This window comes from Phasianus colchicus, chromosome 8 (genome assembly GCF_987193195.1).
Source record: "Phasianus colchicus chromosome 8, bPhaCol1.hap1.1, whole genome shotgun sequence".
NCBI lineage: Eukaryota > Metazoa > Chordata > Aves > Galliformes > Phasianidae > Phasianus > Phasianus colchicus.
In genome coordinates, this window is record NC_143443.1 from 4,998,063 (window position 1) to 5,026,035 (window position 27,973).

Consider the following 27,973-nt stretch of genomic DNA (forward strand, 5'->3'; position numbering starts at 1 on the left):
AGTCTTCCCAGATCTGATCGATAAATCCTATTCTTCATTTTTATAAGTAAATATATATGCTTTCCACTAGAACTGAGAACATTACTTAGCCAAAGTTTTCAGTAGAAAACTTTGGACGTAGACTGAGGTAGTTCTTATCTATTTGAACATAGGTACCTTACATTTCATACTTAAGTACAATGACACTTTTTTTGATGTATCAACATTTAGCATTTTTTAATTTTACTGTTTTAGTTCTTAGACTGTGAATTGACTTGCATTGTGTCAAAAATTAAGTCTATTTTATATGACAGTCTCAGTTTATGAACAAGTCTTCTACTGCTTATTCTAAATTCAGATTCGTTTTAGTTTATAGATAATTTAGTTACATATCTATTGATAAATATTATGTAGTTTGAGTTACACTACAAAATATCTCTCTAAAATGATTATAATGGAAACACAAAGTATGTTAAATGAAATGAAGTTGTGCATTTCACCAGTATACACCAGACTGAGCTGCGGATAAACTGGAAGATCATATGTTGTTACTGTATGAAGTACATAGGTTGCTGTGAAAGTAATGCCTCCTACTTCTTTGTATGGAAACTACAAGAGATAGCAAGAGCACAATAATACTACTTGAGAGAGCTAGCTACTAAACACGATTCTTCATCTTAATCCCTGCTGTTAGCCATAGGTATTCATCAATGATGGACAAGAACCTGCATGCCACACTCCTAAAAATCTGCCTGGCGATCCAGAATGTGGCTCGTCTTTAACGTCACTGCCACCACTGCAGAAATGCACCACCACCTCGCTGTGCTCGCATCCACTGTTTGATCTCCTTAAACATTCAGCAAGTATCAGTGAATGTCAGTGGGTGCCATTTTTTCTGCATGGAGGAGTTGAATTCCACATCTTGACTTGATACGCACTTCTATGTCAGATGCCATTCTGTCACACTGCCCCTCTGCTGCCTTCTGTTGCACAGCAACAACATATAATGGAATATTGGTGGGAAGGTTCAACCTCTACTGCCATCCCACCAACATCCATCTTTGACATTGTGGACCAACAGAATAGAATAGGAGACGTTACTTTTGCGACAGCCCTTGTATAATTTGTTGTTTGTAAAAATAAGCTTGTTAATAATTGTTCATTGATTCGATTCAGAATACAGAACTTGAAAATAAAATTAGTTCCACTAACAATAAGGCTGTAGTCAAAAGCACTGTTAAGCCCTAATGTTGCAATCAGTTAATGTCTTTATGCATTTTGTTCAGAGTAAATACACTCTCTGAAATCCTGGCTGGCCTGAAATCAATGTTAGTTCAATTCATTTCATTAGTGCTTATTGACTCAAGTAGATTTATTCATCTGGTCGAGGTAGACATACGTTTATCTTCTTTGCCGAATAAACACTAATTCTGAAGGTTTTCCATTTATGAACCTCTTTATTTATCTGCGTGAAGAAGTTCAAATAGGAGGATCTTAATCTGTGCATGTCAGGTTATAAAGCTTATTTCAATATTTCCACATTTCAGACATCGCTGAAGCCTATGCAAGCTGAAGGTGTTTAGTGCTTTTCTGAAGTTTTTAGTCTGGAATATAATTCTAGAAGAATAATTTAGCTGCTTCTCCTCACTGCAATATGGCTTTCAGCTCTGAATGAGCTATGTGATGTGTGAATGCGCACTGAACATGGCTTAGCCCTAAAATAGAAACTGCGCTACCATAAATTTTTCTAAATTGAGGACGTAATTTGTGAATTACTGAATAAGTCTAGAGCATGGCTGGAGGGAATCCACCAGTGACTATGAAAAGCAATTATGCTTTCAAAGGGCTAAGTACACGGTACCACAGAAGCAGGAGTTGTTGCTTATGCTTTCCCTTGTTTTTAACATTTAAGGTTTGTCACTGCATTCCTGTTTTTGTGGTGTATGTCTAGCTTTTGTTCCAGCCACATTCATTGGCACTAACGGTGTAGCTTTATGTCTACAGCAATCCATTCAATCCAGGCTTCCTTGCTGATCTAAGAACGAATCAATCAAGCTATCCTTAAATCTGTATGGAAAATTAAGTAAGCCTCATTTCTCATGTGCGTGGTCTAAGGGCATACCAATATTTTCACATCAGTGTCAATTACTTGTTTTGTGAACAGTCTGTGCTTTCCCCCAGACAGCAGCTGAGAAGCTGTTATTTGATAATCACTGTAACTCTGTCAAATAAAACATGGGAGTTAGGCCTATAGCTTGACTTGAACTAAATAAGGTAAGTCGTTTGTTTAAAAAAAAAAAACAAAAAAAAAAACAAAAAACAAACCCACAAAAAATGCCAATACAAGAAGTGTAAATATTTGTTTTTTTACGATAATATTTCATTAGGGCACAAACCAGTGGCATTTTTTTCAGCTGCACTCAGATGTTAACATGTATTTAAAGTCAAATATATTCAGAAATTTGTGGTATGCAAGTAAGTGTGATAGAAATGAAGTTGATGTAGAATGCATTGCATGTGTTCTTCCTATGCAGCTAAAGGGAATATGTTTATTTCATTGCTTCTTGTTTGGAATATTCCTTTGGGTCTACGTGTTTGGAGTTAACTGTCTGGGATCCTGCTGTAATTCCGGTTTCCAAATAACAGTTTAATTCCTTTGTTACACTAAAGGAAGTATTTTTATTTCCTTTTGTTTATCTTTTGAGGTGCAAACACTAATCTTTTAGTTCAGGCTTTCAGAACACAAAAATAAGAGTCATTTTGCTGAATCCAGTTAAAAGGCATCCTCAGCGTGATGAGAGATATGGCAGCAAATGGTGCGAAATGGGAGGCTTTGGTTCATGTTGGGTACCTTGCACTTTTTAGCCCTTAGTATTTAAGGGCATTAGTAGTAAAATATCTCAAAGACACGCTTAGCAATTTGAAGAAAATAGTATATTTTTGAGAAATAAATCTCAAATTTGAGATACTTGCATTCTGTGCATTTGCTATTGATAAAAAAGTAATGTTTAATCATACTACTCGCATATTAAGCTATCTTGCCTCTGTTTCCCAGAGTATCCACATGAGGAAGACAAATTTATATTGCTTTACTACGAAAGATAAAATAAAGCCCTACCATAAGCACAGATCAGATATAAAATATGCAACTTGATGATAGAGTTTTCATATTACATCAGAAATATTTTCAAGTTTTCTGAAGCTGCTTTATTTTTTTAGTATCATAGAACCATAGAATGTTCAGGGTTGAAAAGGACCACAATGACCATCTGGTTCCAACCCCCTGCTATGTGCAGGGTCGCCAACCAGCAGACCAGGCTGCCCAGAGCCACATCCAGCCTGGCCTTGAATGCCTGCAGGGATGGGGCATCCACAGCCTCCTTGGGCAACCTGTTCCAGTGCCTCACCACCCTCTGAGTGAAAAACTTCCTCCTAATATCTAACTTAATATATACAGACACTTTTTTTTTTTTTTTTGTCAGTGGAATAATAATTTTTAAAGGGAATGATGTATAAATCAGAACTGCAGACAAAGAGGGCTTAACTGAGCAGTTCTAAACGTTTCTAGCAAACATGGAGTTAGCTATTGACTGGTGGCTGGCTATATGTTTTAACAGCTCTGAAGTGAGATGGCTGTGAGGCGATCAGAGTGGATTTAGGTGGATGATTTCCACAGCTTTGAGGAGATGGAGTGAAGCACGAGATCTGCCCATGCCTTCCAACAGCAGAGCTGGCTCTGGGTGCTGGAGCTGGGCTGTGCTCTGCAGTGTGGGTGTGGGTTTTTATAGTCTGTCTGCAATTATAACGTGTAGATGATGGAAAGAGTGGGGTGATAAAATCGCTATAGTGATTTGAAATTGTACACATTGTACTGCATCCAAGATTAGTTCTGTGCCATCAAATAAAAGATCTCATCTAAGCTGCTTTAGTTAGCTTCGTGTTCAATAAGGATTGACTACAAATGCTCACACGTATCCAGCCTCTGTGTCAGAGGCAGGGTAATCAAGATTTGCAAGCTTTTGGAACAAATAAATCCCTTATATTTATACAGACAGGTAGGAATCTCTATGAATATAGCTAGCGATTTCTTTGTCTCCTGACTAATCTAAATCACTACCTTTGCCTTGTCTGAATAACAGTGAGATGTCTGTGAGCTCTAAGGATGTCACTGTGCTGGGATGTGAGCATACAGGGAGGGATGCATTCAATTCAGCTGAGCTGTAAGCAGTCAACAATTAGGACAAACATTGTAATAAAAAAAGCTTCCGTGTGGAAGTATTGGAGGTCTCACACTGAAATCAGTCACACATCCCATTTTCTTTTGAAAGAAATGGTTGAAATCCTTCAAGAATTGTGATACAAGATTATTATTAGTCTGGTTTTCAGCGCAGGGAGTTGAAGAAAAACCTGAAAGCGGTGGCAGAGCTATTTATGCTAGTATGAATGCATGCTAAGAAGTTTTCCTCCAAGGACACGTCAGGTCAGGAAGGGAACAGAGCCGGCCCCGTGCTCCATCTGCACTGGAGGAGGTGGTGGCTGCCGCTCTGCAGGAGGGCTTGTTCCCATTTACAGCAGCACACGTTCTCATACGAGTTGGGTCTGGTTCTGCATGCCTAAGAAAGGAGAAATGTTGTCGTGATCTTAAGTATTTCTAATAGCATTAGAAAAACTAATAGATGGATTTTTTTTTTTTTTTTAATGGCTGCATGAGCTTGAGGGTTTTAAACCACAAGCAGTTATGTGCACAATGTTGTTTTTTTTTTTTTTTCCCCAAAGCCATTATATTCCATTTGAAAAGTTCTCTGTGATTTGAAGGCTTTTATTATTTTTTTGTCATTCCTTTTAAACTGTAAATGCTAGCTTTTGGGACAAAATATGCAGATTATAGAGCCATTATAAGTGACTATGCTTTTTGGATCATTTGTGTTTAAAAAAAAATTCTGCTTTGTGATTCCTTTGGATACTGATAAACTCACTGATTTCAATGCATTTGTTTGCGTCAGCTTGATGCCTTTTTTGTCTTTTTTTTTTTTTTTCCAAAATGTTTTTGATATATCTGTGGTCTAGCTGCATTTAATAAATGTCTGCCTTTGTTTTGACGTTGATCTGAAGTGCTGCAAAATCAATTTAGAAGATATTCAGCTGAACACAATTCTTGTATACTTGTCAACAAACAAAAGAATGTCTTTTCTTCAGTCAAACTGAATTGAACGTGAAGTTGCAACAAACGTTACCAGGGTATATATGCTTTATTGTGTACAATAAAAGTCTTAGCATGGGCCACTGAGGAGGGTCACTAAGATGATCAGAGGGCTGGAGCACCTCTCCTACGAAGAAAGGTTGAGGGAACTGGGCTTGTTTAGCTTGGAGAAGACAAGGCTCTGGGGAGACCTCATTGTGGCCTTGCAATTCTTGAAGGGAGCGTATAAACAGGAGGGGGAATGGCTGTTTACATGAATTGATAGAGATAGTGCCAAGGGGAATGGTTTTAAACTGAGCCAGGGGAGGTTTAGGTTAGATATTAGGAGGAAGTTTTTCACCCAGAGGTTGGTGATGCACTGGAACAGGTTGCCCAAGGAGGCTGTGGATGCCCCATCCCTGCAGGCATGCAAGGCCAGGCTGGATGTGGCTCTGGGCAGCCTGTTCTGATGGTTGGTGACCCTGCACACAGCAGGGGGTTGAAACTAGATGATCATGGTGGTCCTTTTCAACCCAGGCCATTCTGTGCTTTATTCTGTGATGCCTTCTGCTAATTAGTTCTGCTCATAGTCTTTTTCTGCTTTGTAAAATTACGTATGTCTACAAAGTCTTAATCATCAGCAGTTACACTGAAGGTTAGAAAAGGAAGTCTGAATTTTCTTGTGATGATAAGGATTGATGATTTTAACTTCTCTTGTGAGTAAACGCAGGTGTAAAGTTGGTCTGCTGGTCATAGGAGAATTTAATTTAATGCAGATCTAGTTATTAGGGATCAATCATACTTTATCAATTAAGCACTGTGTATACAGATTAATTCTAAGAAATCATTACTGATGTTAAAATTCTAAAATACTCCTTATTTATATGAGCTAGAGGTTCCTGTAAAGTAGCAAGACTGAAAGGAGAAATAATTTGCTTGTGTTATGGAGCTGTAGTATGAATACAGAGATAAATAAAATTAATTGAATGAAAAAAAAAAAAACAAAAAACAAACAAACAAAAACCTAAGCATTTCTTTTTGTCTGTTTAAAGAAAAAGTGTAAAAGAAAAGCAAATAAAGGTAACATTTAAACTTGTGGCAAAATTTCCCTGAAAGTTGTAGCAGTTGCGTGAGGTGCACAGCAAGAAGGGAGCAATGATCCCATGGAGCACACCGTGTAGACAAAGCCCAGCTGTTAAAGATGACCTAGTGTAGTGGAAATGCTAAGTCAAGGCCTGAAACAGTGATTGAACACCTGGTATAAAGGCAGGGCCAACCCATGGGGAGCTCAGGTGCTTGAAGTGCAGCTCAGTGACTGGAAGGTCTGGAGCCTGGATCCACCCCTTACAGACCTCAACTAAGAGGTGGCACCACTTGCTAGAGATCTGTGTGTACATGAAGTCTTTTAAGGTAAGTAGTTCTTTATTTTCATTTCTGCGTCTGTGGCTGTTGCATTTGGGCTTGTTTTTATTTTCAGTAGACAACAACTTTGCCACCCTGCTATTTTCATCCCGTTATAGCAATACACCTAGGAACTGTGAAATCAAGTTTTGACATAACATTGGGAATTCTGTTCATCATCTTCATGTACCATGAAAAGCCTTCTTGTTTATAAATAATGAGATAAAAAAAATCTTGGCAGATAATTATTATTTTGTGCTCTGTAAAAGGAGCAAATGTTCCTTTTGTGCTCAGTTATTACAGCACTTACAGTCTCCTGAACATCGTAAAGCATGCGTTTAAAATTAATTAGTTTGTTTGTTAAGTACGTATCTCTCTGTCACTATGTGCTAATAGCTAGCAAATCATTTAAAGAAAAAAAAAACAAAAACAACTCAATTTAGACATGGCTAATTGTTACCAATCCTTTGAAGCCTTCCACATTGATTCTAATTCTATTGGGTTTACGAGCGAGTATGATACTGGGTCAGCATTATTGCAGAAGTGAATGTAACTATAAGTTCATAGGGTTTATTGTTTTCTTTGAGTTTCAGCATCTTCACATTGTTCTAGGAGAGTAATGTGTTCACTTGAAAACACCTTCATGTTTTATAGCCCAGAGGCACTCAGTCCTGGCCATATGGGCATTTTTCCCTCTGCAAGGTGCAGTGCAGCCTTCTTGTTCTCTCTGTTTCCTCTTTGGAACTCAGCGTTTTCCTAACATCGTGCTGCATCTTAAGCAGAGAGCTCTAAAATGTTTGAAAATAGATGAAGGAACAGCCTTATAAGTGATGTGTGAGGAATGAGATTCAAAAGAGAGAAAATAGCTGAAAGGGATGCACAACAGCGTTGCAATCCTAAGCTCCCAGAAAAGGCTTTTTGATCAAGTCAGGTGTCCTGTGGACATCTTTAGAGCATTATTAGCAGAACAGAATTACTGACTAGAGGACAGAGAACATAAAGGATTCGGGCATCAAAGCTAAGTTTCTGTAACACACCTACATTTAAAAAGAGGTTCCAATTGTGGAAGAGGTGAGTTGGAAGCAGTGGAAGCACAAATCTGTCTGGTGATAGTTTGGATAATGTTTGAGGTTACCTCGAGCAGAAAGGAGGAAGAAAGCAGCGTGTGAGGCCTGATCCATATTACATTTTTTTTCTTCAAGTTCTCTTCAAATTGTAAAGAATATAACTTCTCATTCGTGTTTTAAGTCTTTTTGAGTGAGATTTTCAGTACAAGGTTGAGGAAAGAAACCCTGAATCATTAGCCATGTACAGGGGCGTAGTGAATGCATCTACATAAAAGAGAACTGTTGCTAATGGTCTCGAGTACCAAAATAGTTGCTTTAATTTTTCTGTATCGTTACAACTGCAGTGGATGAGTAATTTAACTGAAGTGAAAAAAATCAGTGATATCATTGGTGTGCTTTAGCTGAGGTATGCATGACATTTTAAAGATGAAGTGTGGAGCTCAAGTTTCGTCTATTTCATAATAAAATGTACTGATTTTTGCTTAGTTAAAACCTAATGGCTGCTTGAACTCATGCATGTTATATTTTGTGAAGTCTTTTTTTTTTTTTAATGTCAAGCAGTTGCTTTAGTAGGCAATTTTGGCTTATCAGTTTCTCAAGGGTAGTGAGGCCATTCTCTGTTTTTTAAGAGTGCTTTGCCAGTTCATGTGTAGTATAGAGACAGCTAGTAGTATCAAAAACTGATGTTATTGTAATTTTTTTTGTTAAATTGCATTCTTGAATATCTTTGTGGCTGTTTGTTTTTGGTTTTACCTTTCTGGAAAGTTGGTATCTAAGTGGTTTGTATAATATGAGTGTCAAGTCAATGAAGTACTTCTCAAGTCATTACTGTGTGACTCCTATGTGACCTAGGAGCTGTTGAGTACCAGGGGTTTTAAAGATCTGCTACAGGAATGTGATGATGGAGTTGGAATGACTTTGTGGGTTTATTTTTTTTTTTAATCTTCCAGAGATCAACTGTCTCATTTCGTTTACAAAAGAAGCTCAAGAACATGTTAAGCAGAAGACTGGATTAGGTCATTTTGAGGGCTCATTTCACTATTGAAATTTAAAACGAAGTTAAACCAAGATGCAGATATTAAGTAACATTTACTTTTGTCTTCTCTATGCTCTGGGGCTTATGCTGGGTTTTGGCTTTCACTCAACTAAAGCTGAACTTCTTGCTGGTTTTTGCAGCAAATTAATTAGGTCCCATCTGGGAGTCACCCAATTAGCTCTCTGTAAAGCACTGTTACTTGGCCCTTCCCAGACACGTGGTGGATCACAGCAAGACAGCCTCTGGATAGGTTAATTCCTGTCTGAGCAAGACATAGAGTGAGAAAGGAGGTTGTGTTTCACCTGCCCCAAGTTGCCTCTCGTTATGGTAGATCATCAAGTAATTGCGTGTCCATGAGTTCCGTGTATTTCTAAATTTCGTGTTAAAGGATTGCTGTTGTAATGACAAAGCATGAAGACAAGCATTCTTCTTTGCGTCACTCTTTAGTTGTTAATATGTTTCATGGAGTTTAGTGACATCTTTGTGATCCTGTTAATGTTTTATTGAGAGTTTGTATTGAGTTTGCATGTTAAATTTGCAGTCTACAAATGTTACACGCCAAAGCTGATTCGATGTGTGCGATTCAGAAGTAATTTAAATCTTAATTTCCTAAAAATGTTTAAATCATGCACAGGAGTTTTTTTCACCCGTTAATGACCATTGATTCCTGAAAGCTGCTAGCTGTGTGGATGGCAAACAGTGTTACTTGTTTTTTTGTTTTTTTTTAATTGTTTTGTTTGGTATTTCAGTTCACAAACTAGTGGTTTTTTTTGACCTATCATGGGGGCAAATCTAGCTAGGCTATATTTGTGACAGTGCATGTCAAATATAGGAGGCTACTATTTTCAAAACAATAGAGTTGTGAACTATAACAAGAATGGCCTTTCAGAGGCACTGAAGAAGAAAGCATTTGCATGTTTATACCTAGAGTCAGCCATGTAAAGGTTAACATTAGCATGTAAATGGCAGTGGTGATTGCATTTCATTGTTAACAGGAATTGAGTAAGAAATGGCAATCTCACTTAAAGAGGATTTGCAGTTTTTCAGGGGATTTTATTCTACTTAAGAGTCAACTCTGGGAAAAACCATCCCTGAAAATCAGAAAGAAAAATCAGCAATCTTAAACGTGGAGTTAGTGTGAGATCATTTGTGTGTGTGTAAATTGACATGTGAAGTTTCTCCTTTAAGTTTCAATTATGTTTTTTTTTTTCCTTAAGAAGTGAAAAACTTAGAAATGAATTCGAACTTCAGAATTCACGTGATCTAGTTCTACTTTCCAAATGCAGAAGCAAACAATTTACCAAATCAACCTTGTATTGTAAATGAAGTTTGTTTATCAAGGAAGAACAAATTTGATTAAAAAAAAAAAAAAAGTCAAAGCATATACGAAGAAGAAATATCACACCTTTAGCAAAAACAGGATCTGTAGACTGAGAAAGAATACTGACATGAAAAAAAAAATGGGAAGCATTTGAGTTTTGCAGTGGAAGTAGTTCAGTAATTGATGAAGTGTTTCACTACATAGTTGTGGTGTTGAGAATTACCATGTCCTTACTTTGCAGAAATGAAAGTACCAATAAAAATAGGCTAAGATAATCTTTGTGAAGTAAGACATGCACAATAAGTACAAGAATAGTTTCTCCTCAGTGCTGCAGTTGTGTCTACTTAGAAGATATCAAGCACTCAGCAAAGCTACGATGTCACGTTTTCACGTTCAAAACGTCTTTTGAGTTCTTTTCAGTTGTCATGGGAGTAGTTGGATTTTGATTTTAAATTGTTAAATGAAAGAAGTTTTGTTGTGAACTGCACAAAGGTTTGTTGGTTTTTTTTTTATTTGTTTTCAAAATGCCCAAACCATGGTGAGTCTAAAATGCAGATGAAGGCTGACAGCAGAGGTGAGTCATGTCTTACAGTTGTAGTATGTAGCTTTGTGGATCTGGAGGCACTCTGCAGTATCTTGGTGCTGGAGCTGTTACTGGGAGCTTCATTTGAACTCATCAGCTATTTCTAGGCAAGTTGTCATTATTAAATTCCTTATCTGCTGGAACAACTTCATTGGTCCAGTTCTCGTCTGCTGCAGTTAAAGATAGGTCCCTCCCCACAGGGACTATTGACCCCTGCCAACATTCCCTACTCAGCTAACAAGATGGACATTTGAGGAGGATGTGTCAGAGGTGGAGAGAGAAGTCTTTTCCAGTAAAGCATATGGTCTCTAGGTCTTCTCTGCACCAAAATATCTGTGCTGGTTTTTGCAGACTGCAAGACACAATCTTCTGGCAAACCAGACGGAAATCCCTTTCTCCTTGTCATTCTTGAAAAAGCGAAAATGGTGGAATAAAATGTGGTAAAAGTTATAATTTTATGCGCTGCTGTTCTTTATTAGTACCAGGTTTCTTGCAACTTCTGGTAGAGAAAATGTGTTTCGGAGCCCAGAATATTGCATGTTCCAAGCCTTTACTTCCGTTTCTGAAATAAATAGATGTTAAGGAGGAAAAAGAGAGCAGAAATAGACTAGGTATCTCTGTAATTGCTTTCACACCTTTCTGAAGATTTCCTGAGTGCAAGCAGTTTGGCAGAGGAGGCAGGTTAGGTGAAGAACCAGTAAATAGCTTCTGTTCCACCAGGCCAGACTCTTTCAGCTAGTAGAGTTGTTTGCAGATAGAACTAACAAATGTACAGACAGAGTTTAACCTGATGTCATTTTATTGACCTGGATACTCATTCTGGGAAAATTAGAGTATATTTCTTTTAATATATTCTTTCTGCTGTTTTGCATCTTGAGGTCTACTTAGCCCATTGCCAGAGAAGTTTTATGGGGCAAGATGTGATAGACAGGATGAGTCTGTTCTAGTAATTGTAGCTTACATTTGAAAACATACAGGATTATTATTATTATTATTTTATTTAAAGACTAAAATATCTATCTAGGCAGGACAGGCATGCATGGAGAGAAAGATTCTGAAGTAATTTCTTTGGTTGAATTTATAAGGAAGACATAAGCTCTTGAGCGGTTTGCGTGTGTAGAAAATGGGTAAGAAGCATCTGACAACTGTCCATTACTCCTTTTAAAATCAGAGACTTAGATGTTGAAACTATTACGCGGATGTGTGATGTGGGTTTGTATCAACTTAGAGATGACTCTAGGACCAAAAATCAATAGGGAAATTCCTGGAGAGAACATGTTATGATGTAATTTGAGATGCCATTTACCAGGACTTTAAGCATGCTAACAAGCGTACCAATGTTAGTGTAAACTCTTAAAGTATCTTAATTCAATAATACTGGTGATGTGTAGGTCAGTGATAGACTCGATTAATGTTGCAGCAGATTTATAAAACTGAGGTAGATTTAGCACGTGTAACTTGACGTTCTTAGTGGAAAATACTTAATTTCCACATTTTCAAGCAACTTCCTTAACAGTAATAATAAGAGAAAGAGGGTTTCAGTATTTGCTGTTTTTTAATATATACATTTTTTAATTTAAAGATCGTTACGTTAGCTGGTTTCTTTAGGCTGCTATCACTGAAATTGCAGTATTCTAATGGAAGTATTAGCAGGATCCTTTTTATGGAAATGGAAGGAGATAACCTGAAGGGGATTAATCACAATGCCTTATTTGCTAATTGCTAAGATTTTAGCTTGTTCTTGTACGTATGAATAGAAATGATTATTTTCAGTTCATTAATGCATATCCAACAAGTAGGCAGACATGGGGGGTGCAGCGAAATCATCTCATCTGTTATGTCTGACTCAGATTTTTTAAACCGTGGGGTATTTTTATTATTTAAAGGTCATTTTTTGAAAGCTCTTAAAAAATTATTGTCACATCTGTTGACATTAATTGGAGCTGTGTAGTTTTACGTTCTGCAGTTAACTGTAGAGGTGGAAGTTGGCGTTAAATCTGTTGAATGTGGGCTTATTTCAGTAGGCAGTTCCAGGACAATAATTTGAAACATTTCAAAAAGTCACAAAGTCAGAGCAGTGGGCAGGTGCCATATATCCCAATTGAAAACCAATAATTTTTATCTCATTTGTGACCGTATTACTTCCTGTTGTGAGAAATATCATCATATTAATGGAAACTGCCCTCGTGTTTGCATGATCTAACTCAAACCATCTTGTACTGTTTTCTAATAAATTTTCATGTTCAATGGGTAGAGCAAAAAAATCATAGAATAGTGGAATTGTTTGGGTTGGAAGGAGATGACGTATTTCCAATCCCTCCCATGAGCAGGGCCAGCTTCCAGCAGACCAGGTTGCCCAAGGTCCCACGTAACCCAGCCTTGAACACGTCCAGGAATAAGGCATCCACAGTTTCTCTTATTATCCTATGCCAGTTCCTCACCACTCACGTCAGAGAAGAGTTTATTCCTTATGTCTGATCTAAATCTACCCTCTATTACATTGAAGCCACTACCCCTTCTCCTATCACTTCATGCCCTTGTAAGAAGTCTCTCTCCAGTTTTTGTGCAGGCCCATTTTAGATCTGAAAGGCCACAATGAGGTCTCATCGTGGCCTTCTCCTCTTTAGGATGAACAAGACCAGCTCCATCAGCCTCAAAATGCTGCATTCATTTTATTCTGATAAAGAAAATCTTTGGATGAAATTAAAAATAGCTGGTTGTTGTAAATGTCATTATTTAAAAGAGAGCCTAAATCGTGTGTGTTGCTGACAAATGATGTTATTGGAAAATATCCCCATGACTTAAAGCAGTTGAATTGTGTTTTCTGTGGTTAATAGAATAATGTCTTCTCTGTAAAGAAGACTCATGACAGTTCGGTGTTCAGTCTTACGAGGCAGTGCTAGAATCTAAGAGAACACATAGAAATGCTGTGTCTGTGGTAATATTCTGATTGCTTTTGACAAGAGAAAGAAAAGGGAACTGAAAACGGGAGAAAGCAAATGAGTTAAACTTCAGACAAGAATGACTATTTATGGTTCTAGATTTTTAAGGTGGTGGTCTTGGTTCCGCAGCAAGTGGCTGAGATGGTTTGTATTCTGTGGAGCTTGTTCGGGTATTGAAAGGGGAGGCAATATGGGAACTTAGAGCAAAATGACTTGTGCCTCATAAAAAAGAAAATCTCCAACTCAGTAAGAAGTACTCTATATAAGTCTGAAAAGAACAAAATTCATTGAAATGAACTAATTATTTTATACGGTGAACTAATTAATGTGCAACTCAATACCAGGATCCCGTGGGAGATTGTGTTGTAACTCTTATTTGAAAAATGAGCAGTACCAGCGCTACCTGCATTCTAGGATCCGCATCCTAGAAGGCTTTCAGAACATGGCAGCAAGTCCCCGAGCAGCCTTATCTAACCTGACATTATTCCAGTTAGCAGGAGAAGGACTAGATGACCTCTAAAGATCTCTTCCAGCCAATTTATTCTATGATCCTGTGCTAATCCGCTTTATCTCCACCTTCATCTTTCCCGACCACAGAAATTGTATTGAGTTGACTGTGGACACCAATAATTGTGTAACCTCCTCTTATCTTGACAGGTAACACACTGTGTACCATTCTCTTCGAAAAAATAGGATGTGCTGTGTGATATTTTTGAGAAATTTCCTGAGTCAAGCAACCAAAGATAACCACGTCTTTCAAACTGGAGTTAAATATTAGGTGCTACATATAAATAGAAAGCGATGTTACATAAAAGCTTAACTGTTTGCTGGAGGTAATAGAAGATATTGTAATTTAAAGCTGCTTAATTTCTTCTTAGCTATGTCTTTTAACATATTGACTGCTACTGATACAGAAGCAAGATGTATTTATGTGGTGGATGCAAATGTGACCTTTGAGTGAGGCTTGTGTTTTATTCTATCATTAAAAAAAAAAAAAAGAAAGAAAAAAAGCAGTCAGTATCTTCTGTTTTCAGGTCTGCCAGTGTCTCCTGAATCTGTTTGCTTATTTTTCCTTAGCATAGATTCCAAACACGTTATTCGTTGTCACAGTTACCGTTTCAGTTGTTTACTGGAGGAAGCATGCTGATGTAATTACTGAGGAGGGAAGGGACGCTTTTTAATCTATGGCGCTTTCTTCCTTAAGTCCTACCAGTGGCTATCCCAGCACAATGACAGCGAGACAACAGCAAGGAAAAATGTGATCCTATTATTTTTGTAGAGTGCTCTGAGGCATGGCATTAGAGAACAGCACCATTTCTGCGAAACCTGAACATCTCCAGTATCACACCCTCATAAATTAGATCTGGCTTCATTTACTCTCTAAGTCAACTACAGCATTCTAGCTGGGAGCTCTTCAGAGAAATATTAAATTATGCTAACTTCGAATTTGACCTATCATAAATAATTAAGTAATGTAATTATTGAGGCTGTTTCCCTGGATGTGTTAACAGCAGGTTTAGCATTCAGGTTTATAAATCTATGTCTGTTCAAGATGCTTTAATCATTACGCCCTCAGATAAGATTTCCAGTGGCACAGAAATGATCTGATGAAGTAAAGCAATAGTTTTCAATAAAATAAATTAAATTAATACTAATAATTATGTACAGAAAACACAGCCTACATGAAAGGCCAAAAATGTATCATATGGAGACAATCTGATTATGTTTTTGATTGAGAAATTTTGTATTTCAGTCTATGTAAAAGCATTAATTTTTTGACTTAGAACAAGACAGTCATTACTGCTGTCAGTTGGCATGGCAATTGCTAGGAGGAACTTAGTGCATTTATTTAGACCATGGATTTTTCCTCTAATATTCATGTGTATGTTTGGTGTTTTTTTTTTTTTTTTTTTCAGTTCCTTCCAGTTCTCTCTTTGGTTAGCAGACCAGTTGACTTGGTTTGACTTAATAAGGTATTCAGAGAGGAAGAGTTGGAGACAATAGTTTCTGCATATTTGTCAGATACTCTTCTTCCCATTTGTTAAACAAAACAGTGTTCAACTGTGTTTTGTTGAACACAGTGGTGTCAGTGCCAGTGGCCAGTGCAAAGAACAGGAAACACACCCACATATATATATATATATATATATATATATATATATATATATATATATATAGTGCTTTGGATATATATATATCCAAATATATTTATATTTATTTGCATGTGTGTGTGTGTATATATATATATATATATATATCCAAATATATTTATATTTATATGTATGTATATGTTCTATTTCATTGTTCTTTTGAGTATATAAGGAAGTGGTGGATGGCCCATCCCTGGAAGCCAGGCTGGATGTGGCTCTGGGCAGCCTGTTCTGATGGTTGGTGACCCTGCATGTAGCAAGGAGGTTGAAACTAGATGATCACTGTGATCCTTTTCAACCCAGGCCTTTCTATGATTCTATGGTATATAATATATATATTTTTTTTCATCGTCTTTATATATATGTATATAACTTTATCTTTGTAAAAGCCCCTCTCAAGACATGGCACCTTTCAATCTGAACAAGCTTGTTATGTTTAGAACTTAGAGCATTCTAATTTTGAAATTTAAACACTTAGGCATCCTAGTGCTTACAATTAAGGAGACATTGCTTGAACCGAGACTCTTTGGTCTGGGTTTCTTCACTCTGTCGGTCAGGGTAATATACAGTCTACCAGATACAGTCTAACCAGTCCATTTGCTTTGTACCTTTGGAGTTGATCCCTGTGCAGTCAGGATGCTGAGAATCAGGAAGCACATAATGATGGATGCTACTAATTCATTTCTTGTGTATGCTGTAGTTTGGGGTCAGGAACATAACACTTCTTTATACCGTTCTAATCGAAAGTGTGGCTATTGACATTTTAAGGTCCTTTCTGCTCTACAGGCTCCATTTACCTTCTCCTCGCTTTCCCTTTCCACTCCTTTTCTGAAGGTGCTTGAGTGTGTCTTATAATCATAGGGCTGCTTTCGCCTTTAGGAAGGGTGAACGCTTTCAGGACAGATATCATGTTTTCCCTTTATGGTGGTTTTATGTGTGGTGGGAGGGGTTGGGAGTGGAGCCAGTTGTTTGGGGCGCATCAGTCACACTTCTCAATCTTCTGACTGATAGTATTTGGCTGATTTCACACAGCATACGCAATGCAGTCTTGGAAGGGCGTGCATGGGCAGGGGGAGCTGGCATGAGAGGTGGCCTGCCCAGGCAGCAGCCACTTGCCTCTCCCTCAGCCACTTATTCATAGTGCAAATGTTCCTTGTTTGTGTGACGGTGTTAATTGAAAGAGCTGTTCCAACTTGAGGAGCTGTTTGTTTGCTTATATTGCAGACAGTAACTTCTAACTTCATAAACCAAACAGACAAATGTTCAGGAGTTGCTGCAGCAGTGTAATGCTGTGTTGTGTGGTTGTTTTTTGTTTTTTTTTTTTGTAGTGGTATTGTGAATCCAAAGCACAATCCCCATCTGCAATCAATCTGTAAGCGCATACAAGAAGCAATTCGGATTGCTTCTGTCCCTGGTCTTTTGTGCTGTTATTCTGAATGAAAGATAGCCATGTCTAGATCATAGAAATATAGTTCTGGTACATTCTGTGATGAGCTGCTGTAGTCATCAGTTTCCTAAATGGTTTTACACTTTTCACATAACTCACAAAAAGGGGATGGAACTCCTATTAGCTGTCAGTTGTCTCCTAAAATTAAGCCGTCTTAATACAGTTATTTACGGATTTATTCCATTTAAAAGTTGTAATTATGTGCAAGTATCCTAAGCTGGCCTGGCTAATACGTGTCAGAGATATTTATCCATGATACAAGAGAATGGCCATGTAGAAGTGTGGCCTGCAGAGTTAGCTGTGTAGGGGTTGCATGGCAAGTGGAGGAGAGCTTTGTGCTTTATTAATTTCTGCGCATCCTTCATCAATCCCCAGCGCCCTTCCAACACTGCGTTGTTCTTTCATGCTGTCCTCAAGCATTGAGCACCTGCTATCTGGCAGTATGAAATTTTCAATTCAGGTTACAGATTTAATCTGTGAAAGGAATCATGGCTGAAGGTGTTTATATTCAATACAGTTGGTTTATTTCAGATGGAAAGAGAAATCAAGGTGCTTGGATCTCTAAATGAGTGATTGCTGCTTTGCAGTACTCTCAGGCACTGTGAGCATGATTTGACCCTAAAACAGGTTAGAGATTGATCTTATTAGCAGTACAGTTTTGCAAACAAGTAAATCTTCTGACAACAGCAATGAAAGCCAGGAAACTGATTTTTGTCAGTGTTACTGGAGCAGAAATTTCTACTTCATTGTTTTACAGCACAGCATTTGACAGTTTTCTTGTGCTAGAGTGCACATTTATAGTTATTAAATCTTACTAGAGAAGAATGCATCTTTGCTCTTCACTCCATGATAGCTGAGCAGGTGTTCTAAAAATTGGGAATGGTGATAACATCTGGAAAGCAGTGTCAGGGTTAATACCGTTAACAGCATATCCTAGTCTTTGTCACTCCTTAATGATTTCAGTAGAAAATAGCGTTCAAAATTGATTAGTTCATAAATAGTGATAACAATATTAATATAACAGTAATAATAAAACCAGCTATGTGTATTAATACCAGTCATACTAACTTAGACTCTAATTTTTAGTATCTAAACCGTAGATTTTTATCCCATTCCCCATCTCGTACTATGTAGTACTGATAACCCAAGTTAGCTTAGATGTTCCAGATACAAATGCTTAATAACAACATTGCTATTTCAAGTAATTTTCTATATGATTTGTGTGGATGCCAGTATTTTCTATTAGCTGTGCGTTTGTTTGAGACTTACTGGAAGTATCTTAGCTCTGTGGAGAGGGACCTGGGTGTCCTGGTGGACGACAGGTTGGCCATGAGCCAGCAGTGTGCCCTTGTGGCCAAAAAGGCCAATGGTATTCTGGGGTGCATTAAAAGGAGCGTGGCCAGCAGGTCGAGGGAGGTTATCCTCCCCCTCTACTCTGCCCTGGTAAGGCCTCATCTGGAGTACTGTGTCCAGTTCTGGGCTCCCCAGTACAAAAAAGACAGGGATCTCTTGGAAAGAGTCCAGCGGAGAGCCACAAAGATGGTGAAGGGCCTGGAGCATCTCCCCTATGAGGAAAGGCTAAGTGAGCTGGGTCTGTTTAGCCTTGAGAAGAGAAGACTGAGAGGGGACCTGATCCAGGTCTATAAATATCTAAGGTGTGGGGGGCAAAGTGGCGAGGCCAGACTCTTTTCAGCAGTGTGCGGAGACAGGACAAGGGGAAATGGCCAGAAGCTGGAGCATAGGAAGTTCCGCACCAATGTGCGCAAGAACTTCTTTACGGTGAGGGTGACGGAGCACTGGAACAGGCTGCCCAGGGAGGTTGTGGAGTCTCCTTCTCTGGAGATATTCAAGACCCGCCTGGACGCCTACCTGTGCGACCTGGTGTAGGGATCCTGCTTTGGCAGGGGGGTTGGACTCGATGATCTCTGGAGGTCCCTTCCAACCCCTACGATTCTGTGATTCTGTGATTCTGTGATCTGGCAACATGGGCTGTTTAATAAGTAATCCCTACCAGCCAGATACTTTTTTGAAGAAGTATACTTCATAGTTTTTAATAATTTCTATGTTTTTTTCTTTAGCACAAATAATTCTTGCTGAGAGCATGAGAATTACTGCAGCGTGATCACATGGAGGAGAGTCTTGTGATTTGTCACATACGTACGCTGTGATTCAAGGCAGCCTGGACTCAGCTGAACTTAGAGAGCAGTTCCACTGATTTGGGTTCAGCCTGATCTGGTATCAGGCTCAGAGGAGAACAGCTGCAGACATGGTTGTTTTTTTTAACGATCCTTCTTTGTGTCCAGCATCCTTTATCATCCTGCCTGCACGTGTAGCCGTGTGGTATTCTCTGCTTCTCCTGTTGCAATGATCTCCTAAGAGCATTGGCCTTTACCTTCCTTCCCCCTCCAAACACATTAAATCTGTTGTGTTTGAATAGCAGAACTAAGTCACGCAGCTTAACTTTTTAGGAACTTGTAATTATTTTCACAAGCACAACAGAATCCCAGTGCAAGTGTGGTTGATTTGAGAGGAATGATTGGCGTGCCAAAGATGCAATGACAACTGAAAGAACGCAGTGAAATGTTCCAGCTTCCATTAGAAAATAATGACTTTCTTGGCTGAGTAGAAGTATTTTAATTAAATACTGCCAATTCCTAGTAATGAGTGAACCTATTAGCCATGAAATTTGATTGCCTCATCATATACTGTTCACTTACGTATTTCAGACTAAAATGGTTGTGAATATCGTTTCCAGTCGAAGATGGTGTACAGTTCTTCAAACAACTGTAGTATTTTTGAAGCTGAAAAATAATTTCGGAACAAGTTGCCAAGAGATTGACAAGAATTGGTAGTTAACCCTGCTGTTTTTCATGTCAGCAATCTGATGTGCCAGCGGGAATCTTGCCGGGCTAAGATTTGTTGTCTGGTCAGCAATAGAAATGCAATTGCTTCTTTCTTGATTGGCTTCATCTCTTATTGATGGCTTTTACCATCAGGAAAGCTAAAGGGGAGAAAATCCTTAATGGAATAAAAATATTCTCAAAAATGAAAATGATTTGAATGGATTATATTCTAGTCTTATTAACAGCATTTTGGAAACCACTCATAATGGGTTCTGCGCTATTACTGATAGCAAAGCAAGGGATTTTCACGCACAGACTTGCAGCAAAAAATAATAAAAAATGGATCCTGTAGTTGTACATCTTTACATGAATAAAATCTGTTAACTAGAGATTGAGCCCTGTTTTTTGTTGGTATACATACCCTCTAACTGCTTGCAGAATCACTATCAGATTTAATTGCTGTCCGGGCTATTGTGATAAATTTAATATTATGAGAATTGCGAACTTTTACTTGTGAATCTTGAGTTGTTGCTGTTCAGAGCTCACACGGTTTGAAAAGCTTTCAGGCACAAATGGAGCATTTCCACACTGGTAGGTCATCAGAAACGGTTAGCAGAAAAGGGAGGCATGGGCAGCATTTATAATTGAACAGCTTTGGGCCTAATTTTATTCCCACTAAAATGGGAATGTAAAACAATTACTGTTTGCTTACAGAAAGAAAAATAGCAGCTGGGAAACAACATGACTTCAGGGAGGTGGCCAAGGGAGGTGAGTGTTTTTTCTTCTTATGTGATTTCTTTTTTTTTTTCTTTTTTTTTTTTTTGTCAAGAGAGTAACTGAACTAAGAACTCAGTGTTTTGGAATTCTCTAAGTGTCAAAAGAAAAGAAAACACCTAGAACTTGGCATTTAAGTGCAAGTCATGAAGTTTTTAACTAGAATAGTGTTTACAAAGGAACACAGCAAGTAATATGTTGAAACAGTTTCAGTCAGTCATGATCAGGTTATTGGCTAGACAGAAATTGCATTGAGATGTTCTTTCTGTGCAGTGCATATGTTATACCATCTTCCATTTTAAGATCTTGTGACTTCTTAGACTGGGGTGATCGTTGTTGTCTTTTAAAAAGAACATGAAACTGACTTCTATTACCTTCTCAGTCTTCCCATCTCATATTCAGTTAATGGAAATTGCGCCTGGAAAGCTGAAATTTCAGAAAGTTGTAAGCAGCTGGAATAGTGGGCTAAAAGCAAATCATTATAGAATAGTCTATGGAATGGCTAGGTCATGGCCAGAGCCAGTGATTGAGAGCCTGGTGAGTGGGCATGGCCTGCCCTGGGAGCACAGGTGCAAGGAATTAATCTAACCTTGTTTAAGGGCCCGCAGCTGGAGAGGGAGCATCTTTACTTGGCGATCACCTCTTTGGGAGTTTCTGGCAAGCCCTGATGCCTGGGAAGGGGTAAGCTGTTCCTTCTTCTTTATTGAACTGTGTCTACTACCTTCTTTGGGTGATCTGAAACTGATTGACGACAACTGTATCAACTGTCTCCTGTTCTTAAAAACAGTTGGTGGGATTTTTCATTTTTCCTGCTGACTGTTTGGTTAAACATGAGTAAGATGGAGATGGCTTTTTTATTTTTGCTTTAGTTTCTAGAAAAATGTTTCTTTATGATTAAAAAATACTCTAGAACTAATTTGTTGTGTTCTGCAGAATACGTTTTTTTTATTCTGTTGCCTGTTGACCAAAATGAGAAAAACATGCCCACTTGATACAGGCAGTAAGGGAGACCGAGTGCTGGAGAGGAGATGTAACATATTTACCTTCTCATTCATTACATTTTGTATACATCATTAATACATAAATAAGCTGTTTATGTTTGTAAGGCCTTTAGATCTTAAGAACTAATTATTGAACTTCCTGCTTAGTGTTATCCAAGTCATGTCGATATTTCCTTTCTCTAGAAGATTCTTTACTCTCCATGACAGTATTTGATGAATATGCACTTAACATGCATTACGTGGTGAAGATAAGAACGAGTTGAAAACAGTTCTGAGAAATCTAGAATGACTGACTTAACAATGACCACAGAATGGGTGGTGATATTTGACTGTTGCCCCCTGATAGTCAGAAAAGAGTGGAGGCATTGAAAATATCTGCACAAAACAAACAAACAAACAAACACCACCAACAAATTAAGGGGCTACTTTGAAAAGTAGAAGATGTACTTGGGAGAGGGGAAAAAACATGTTAAACTCTGTGACAGTGGATTTGCTACTGTGAGTGCACACCTTAAAGGCGTGAGATGATAGTACAAAAATGGGTACTACTATTTTGTCTGTCTGCTTTACGTATGATTATAATGGTGTGCATTAATGTGAGCTTTTTAGCTGCATTTAGTAACTTGAAGGACTCACTTTTAGGGCTGCTCTGTTAGTAATGCCTCCTATTTTATTATGTTGGTCTGTAATGTTGGAAGTGGATGTTGGTGGTACAGTGGTATTTTTGAACTTTCCCATCAATATTGCATTACTACTTGTTGCTGTGTGACAGAAGGCAGCAGAGGGGCAGTCTGACAGAATGGTGTCTGACATGGGAGTGTGGATGAAACACAGATGCGTGTCACTGAATTCCTTCATGCAGGAGGAAAATGGCATCCACTGACACTCAGCAATTCTTGCTGAACTTTTAGGGAGACTAAATGCTGGATGTGAGCACAGTGAGGTGATGAATGGTATGTTTCAGAGAAAAATAATGATTATAGAGTGAGATAACGTTTTCCTTAAGAATGATGAAGCCTATGTGTTTGTTGCACATGCTTATATTGTATGTTATCATATTAAGTATGCTTTAGTAAATCTTGCCAAAATAATTATTTGTACCAGAAGCCTCTTAAATTCTGGAAGAAGTATGAGTAATAATGCTTACAGTAATGACTATGATTTAGGGAATGGTAACATTCTAGAAGTAGCTGAAGAATATAAGCATCAAAATAATATTGGTATGGTAATAAAACTATGGTAGTAAAAAAGTACTAACATAGTAATTACTAAAGATGGTGGGGAAAACAGGCAGAATAGCAAGGAAAATCCTTTCTTTTGAAAGATGAGTGGAATTTCTTCTTGAGAAATTAGAGTACTTGTTCTTTGCACCACTTCACGTTTCTTTAGGGCTTACTTTTTTTTTCATTTGATACAGTCTTTTTAAGTAATGACAAAAAAAAAAAAAAAAACTAACAAACATGACCTCAAAACAAAGTGAAATGCACAGTTTTTCATGTGTCTCCTAGTATATTCTATTTACTTGATCTTTTTAAAATAAATAAATCAGCTCAAATGGATGTTGTGATATGAAGGACTTGAAGAGACAGTCAACAGCGAAACATGAAGACAAAAGAAACACAGCTGCTTGTTTAGTTCCTGGTGGTTTATGCTCTTTCTATGCTTCCATGAGAGAGACTTGATACACAAGAAAGAATAATAAAGGACCTGTGTTATTTAAAGGTGAAGCAGGAATAATCAGAGTTTGTCATGACTGTTATCACTGGACTTAAATCCAGATGTTGAGGAGAACAGTTCCTTGAGAAAGAATTTAGCAGGTACTCTATCTGTATACTAACTTCAGGCAGAGCAAGTATATTGATTAAACAAACATCTTCAGTTTTTTGTGTCCTTGAGGATTTTTTGAAGCTTTGTTTGTCACAGCACTGACAATGTCAATACAGAGAAATGGAAGTTGATTAATTAAACAATTGAATCGATTGAATAAATATGAAACTGAAGCTATACTACTGTTAGAATATCAACACATAGAGCAAATTAAAAAAAAAAATAATAATAGGAGTAATACATAAGACTGTAGGATAGCAGGAATTTCTTATTTTAAGGTCTGTCTGTAGTCAGTCAGTTGAGATTGCTTGACTTGGATTTGTGAATTTCATTTGCTACATGCAAATAATAAGTTTACTGCAGGAAGGCAGTATTGACATGCAGGCTCAAATGGTGAGTTTAAATTTCCTTTCTACATCAGTGTAAGCATTCTCTGAATACTTGACTTGAGACTCAGTCATGGTGGGCAAGGGTATGATTTTCAGTCAGTCTCAGCTTCTGTCTTTCAAATTGTGACCTGAAATTCGTTGACACTGTCAGAAGTGTTAATTCTTTGTTTCTGTTGCTGTTGAGGGGTTTGTTTGTTTTTGGCTCACAGCTTGCTTTACCAGGCATTTCTTGTAATAAGACTCAGTCTTATCTAGGAGATGAGAGGTGGGTGTTGCCATGTGACAATTGGCATCATTGTGTGGACAACTGTACATTTGAAAGCATTTCTTTGGAGCTTTTTGCCTCTATAAGAGAGTGCTCAGGTGTGTTTAATGGCAGAAGATCTGGCCTGTGACCAAATAAGTCCAGTTGTGTATGGGAGAATTGGCAAATGAAAGCATTTTGTCCTGTGAAAGACAGGACATAGAGGAGAAGAAAAAAGACCAATACTGACATTTCATGTTATTCCTTAGGGGCAGATAGTTGCTTCTGCCATGTATTTCAGAAGCTTCTTTTTGAAGTTCAGTGAAGTAGTAACTAACAGTTTTCCCTCTGCAATTCACACTCGGTTCAGAGGAATCATTTTGCTCACCGATAGCCCAGGACGTTCTGCTTTCCAAATTTCTTACCTATGCCTTTGGAGAAGGGAGCGAGCCTCTAACTCATTGGTCATCAGCCTTGTGAAATAGCTGGAAGAATTCAAGTGGTAAAATAACTTGGCCTTTGCAAACCTCTTTTCCTGTTCATGGTCATTTGAACCATTCGGTCTTTTTGACAGGTTTGCATTTTGCTATTTGCTTGCATGGAGAAGGAAGATGTCATTTGGGCTTACAGGGATTAGTGAGCTTTCACTACATTCATTGCTGCAAGTCAACAAGGCAATCTGGGGGTGGCAGTAATTCACATCTAAAATGTCATGAGAATAATGTCAATAAGCAGCATGAAACAATTCTCGGTACTAGTTTTGGATATGAAGCTGTTGTACTTGGCTGGGTAGGTGCTCACTCCTGCAGTAAGAATTCCAAGTAAGCCTTCCTCAACCACAGCTACAGTCTGTGGCTGAATCCGAAGAAACTGCAGGTATCCAAGACAACCCATGCCATGGAGAACCCACATGATTTGGCAGTTCATCAAGGCAGGACAGCGATCCCAGCTTTGCCTGAAGGCATACCTCAGGATGGGAGCACCAGCTTCAGTAACCATGGAACTGTTCGTTGTTTCACCTTCTCCTGGTGCTAGAAGTACTAAGATTGGAGTGACTTGTAACCATCTCTCCTTTCAAAGAGACCATCAAGAGAGTCTCAGAACAGTCCTCTCTAAAGCCCTGAATGCCGTGGAGAATTGATTGGTCTGAGTAAATTAATACAGTCAGAGCGAGTATTTCTCCTATGTACCTAGCGATAGGACGAGAAGGCCACAAGTTGTGCCAGAGGAGATTCAGGTTGGATGTTAGGAAATACTTCTTCTCTGAGTGGTCAGGTGCTGGAATGGGCTACTCAAGGAGGTGGTGGAGTCACCAACCCTGGGCGTGTTCAAGAAAGGTTTACGTTTTGTACCTAGGGGCATGGTTTAGTGGGTATTACTGTGACGGGTGGATGGTGGGACTTATTGGAGGTCTTTATCCAATCTTGCTGATTCTCCGATTTCTGTTTCGAAGCTCCAGAGTCCCACTGTCTCCTTCCCATGGTTCAATAGACGTTTGTTGGTGGGGTCTAATGCCTCTCAAGCACAAATGAGACATTTTGGAATGGGGATGGATTTTATTGATGTTATCGGTGACAAGGCTGGCACACCTAATGCCTGTGCAGACCCAGTGGTGTCACAGTGAAGGGCTGCGGTGTGTTCTGGGGTCAGAAAAAAACAGGTGTTGGTGGATTGCTGCCAAGGGCAGTTGCCAGCTCTGGAGATAGGACCCTGTTGATTATGTCCCTTTGCAGCAGGACCAGGATGACAAAGAAAAGGTGCAGTAAGCCAAAGAATGCAGAAACCACCTGTGCAACAAAAGAAGATTGAGTCAGGCCCGGGGGCACACTTGTCACAGCAGTTTACAACCATCCCCTCCAAACAGCCCCATGGACACGTGCCATACAGGGAGCAACCGAATCTGTTGTGCCTTAATGCAGAGCCGCCAAAATCCCCACCCCATACCTGTGCAGACCCAATGGTGCCACAACAAAGGGCTGCAGCGCATTCTGGGGTCAGAAAAGAGAGGGTTTTGGTGGACGGCTGCCAAGGGCAGTCGCCAGCTCCATAGGTAGGACCCAGTGGAGGATGTCCCTCTTCAGCAGGACCAGGATGACAAAGGCAAGCTGCAGTAGGCCCAAGAACAGAAGAAACTTCCTACACAACAAAAGAAGGTTCAGTCAGACCCGGGGGCACATTTGTCTCAGCACTTTACAACCAAACCCTCCAAACGTCCGCATGGATCTGTGCCACACAGGGAGCAACTGAATCTGTCATAGCTACAAGCAGGGCTGCCAAAATCCCCACCCCACCTGCTCTCCCCACCCAGGACACTAAGAAATACTGAAGCTTTCCATTCCTCAAAAAGTCAAAAGCTGCCTGATTGTCTCTGGACCCCAAGGCAACTCACCGCAGCCAGGTTGTGAGTGGATGTCGCTTTGCTGCCATCTGCTCATCCTAGAGGACAAGGCAAAGCAGGGACACGTGTTGGGGTGTGTGAAGGTTTGGGCACTCAGAAATCCTCCTTCTTCCCCGCGAACAGGAGGAGGCCCATGTCCTTTGCTGTGGCCCTGAGGTGACCCTTCCCAAGGCTACAGCGGGGCTTTCTGTCTTACCACTCGCACAGCCACCATCTCTTGCATCAAGGAAGTCATATGCTCTTCCCTGTGTGTAATCTTCCACCTGTTACAGACACAGGGAGTTTGGTATGTGAGAAGAGGCCTCGGCCGGCACCGGGATCTCTTCCCCTCCTACCCCACCGCAAGATGGCCACAGGGACCTGAGGTAGCTGCCCAACCTCTGCTGGAGCCACAGCACAGGCCTGGCCTTCCTAAGCTCCAGCTGGCATCACAGATGCCTGAGGGCTGCTGGATCCCAGCTCCCCCCTGCCTTGGGTCTGGATTGCGCTGGAGCCTCACTTACGGGGCAGTGCGCCTTTTGGTGTTCTCCTGTGCCTTCTGGAGTTGCTTCATCTCCATCTGCACATCTTCCTGCAGTGCCTGGACAAGGAAAGGGTCCGGTCAAGAGCCCGCCCTGTGCCTGCTCACAGGGGGCTTCCCCCATAAATGCGCTGCTCTCCATTCTCTCCTTCCCTCCCTCCGTACCTTGCGGATTTTTGCCTTTTCCCTGACAGCAGCTGCCAGCTCCGCAGACCTCTTCTTGCACTGCAAGGCAATCAGAACTAGTTATGTGGATGCAAGGTGGGAAAGGGCATTTTGTGCCCATTCCCAAATCATGGCAAGGCCAGAGCAGGTCAACGAGCCCTGCGGCGCCCCGGCTCTGTGGCCCAGCAGCTCTGCCTTGCAGAATTTCTGCAGGCGGCTCACACACCTCTATCAGCTCCTGCAGCAGCGCGGCTGATTGAGCGTTGTCTTCCATAAGCGATTCCCAGGAGTGCTCCTCAGCCATCGCTTCACCTGCATGTACATTAGAAGGTAGAGCAGTGTGAGGGGCAAGGCGAGGCACAGGTGCTCCTGTGGACAGTACCCTGCCCCATCGTGCACGGGAGCTTGCGCACGATGGTCTGCGCTTTGGTACACCAGGAGTCCCACGTGCAGCCATGGCGGCTGCCCTGAGTGCCGGCATGGGTACAGCTGCCAGCCCACAGGCACACTCTCTCTCAGACCCGACATGGCCATATGCAGGCACAGTGAGAAGGGGAGGCGAGGCCTGGCACCAGACAAGCCTCATGACTTCTGCCTACCGCTCAGTGCTCGCAGTCACAGATGGATTCCAAACAATCCTCAATCACGCTGTGGGCTAGGAAATCACTGGGGGCAATCTCTGCCTTCAGTCTCCTTTCCCAATCTCT

General features: G+C 39.8%; 2 protein-coding genes across 2 annotated transcripts in view; one reads left to right on the forward strand and one right to left on the reverse strand.

Moving 5' to 3' along the window:
* Positions 1–27,973, forward strand: part of NRG3 (neuregulin 3) — a 360,960-nt gene that overhangs the window by 46,608 nt on the left and 286,379 nt on the right. The window lies entirely within an intron of this gene.
* On the reverse strand, positions 25,830–27,955 carry LOC149916984 (uncharacterized). Its single transcript, XM_090144759.1, has 8 exons — positions 27,866–27,955; positions 27,493–27,578; positions 27,267–27,326; positions 27,085–27,161; positions 26,778–26,844; positions 26,573–26,619; positions 26,128–26,319; positions 25,830–25,970 (listed from the first exon to the last, which is right to left on the reverse strand). The coding sequence occupies exons 2-7, from the start codon at positions 27,568–27,570 to the stop codon at positions 26,178–26,180; spliced, it is 471 nt and encodes a 156-aa protein (XP_090000885.1). The 5' UTR covers positions 27,571–27,578; positions 27,866–27,955; the 3' UTR covers positions 25,830–25,970; positions 26,128–26,177.

What these genes read in the sequence shown, in the direction of transcription:
- LOC149916984 (XM_090144759.1), bottom strand. Translation starts at nt 27,570, where the DNA reads ATGGCTGAGGAGCACTCCTGGGAATCGCTTATGGAAGACAACGCTCAA. An exon ending in TGCTGCAGGAGCTGATAGAG is followed by an intron (nt 27,327 to 27,492) that starts GTGTGTGAGCCG and finishes ATTGCCTTGCAG; the next exon opens with TGCAAGAAGAGGTCTGCGGA. An exon ending in AAAAGGCAAAAATCCGCAAG is followed by an intron (nt 27,162 to 27,266) that starts GTACGGAGGGAG and finishes TTCCTTGTCCAG; the next exon opens with GCACTGCAGGAAGATGTGCA.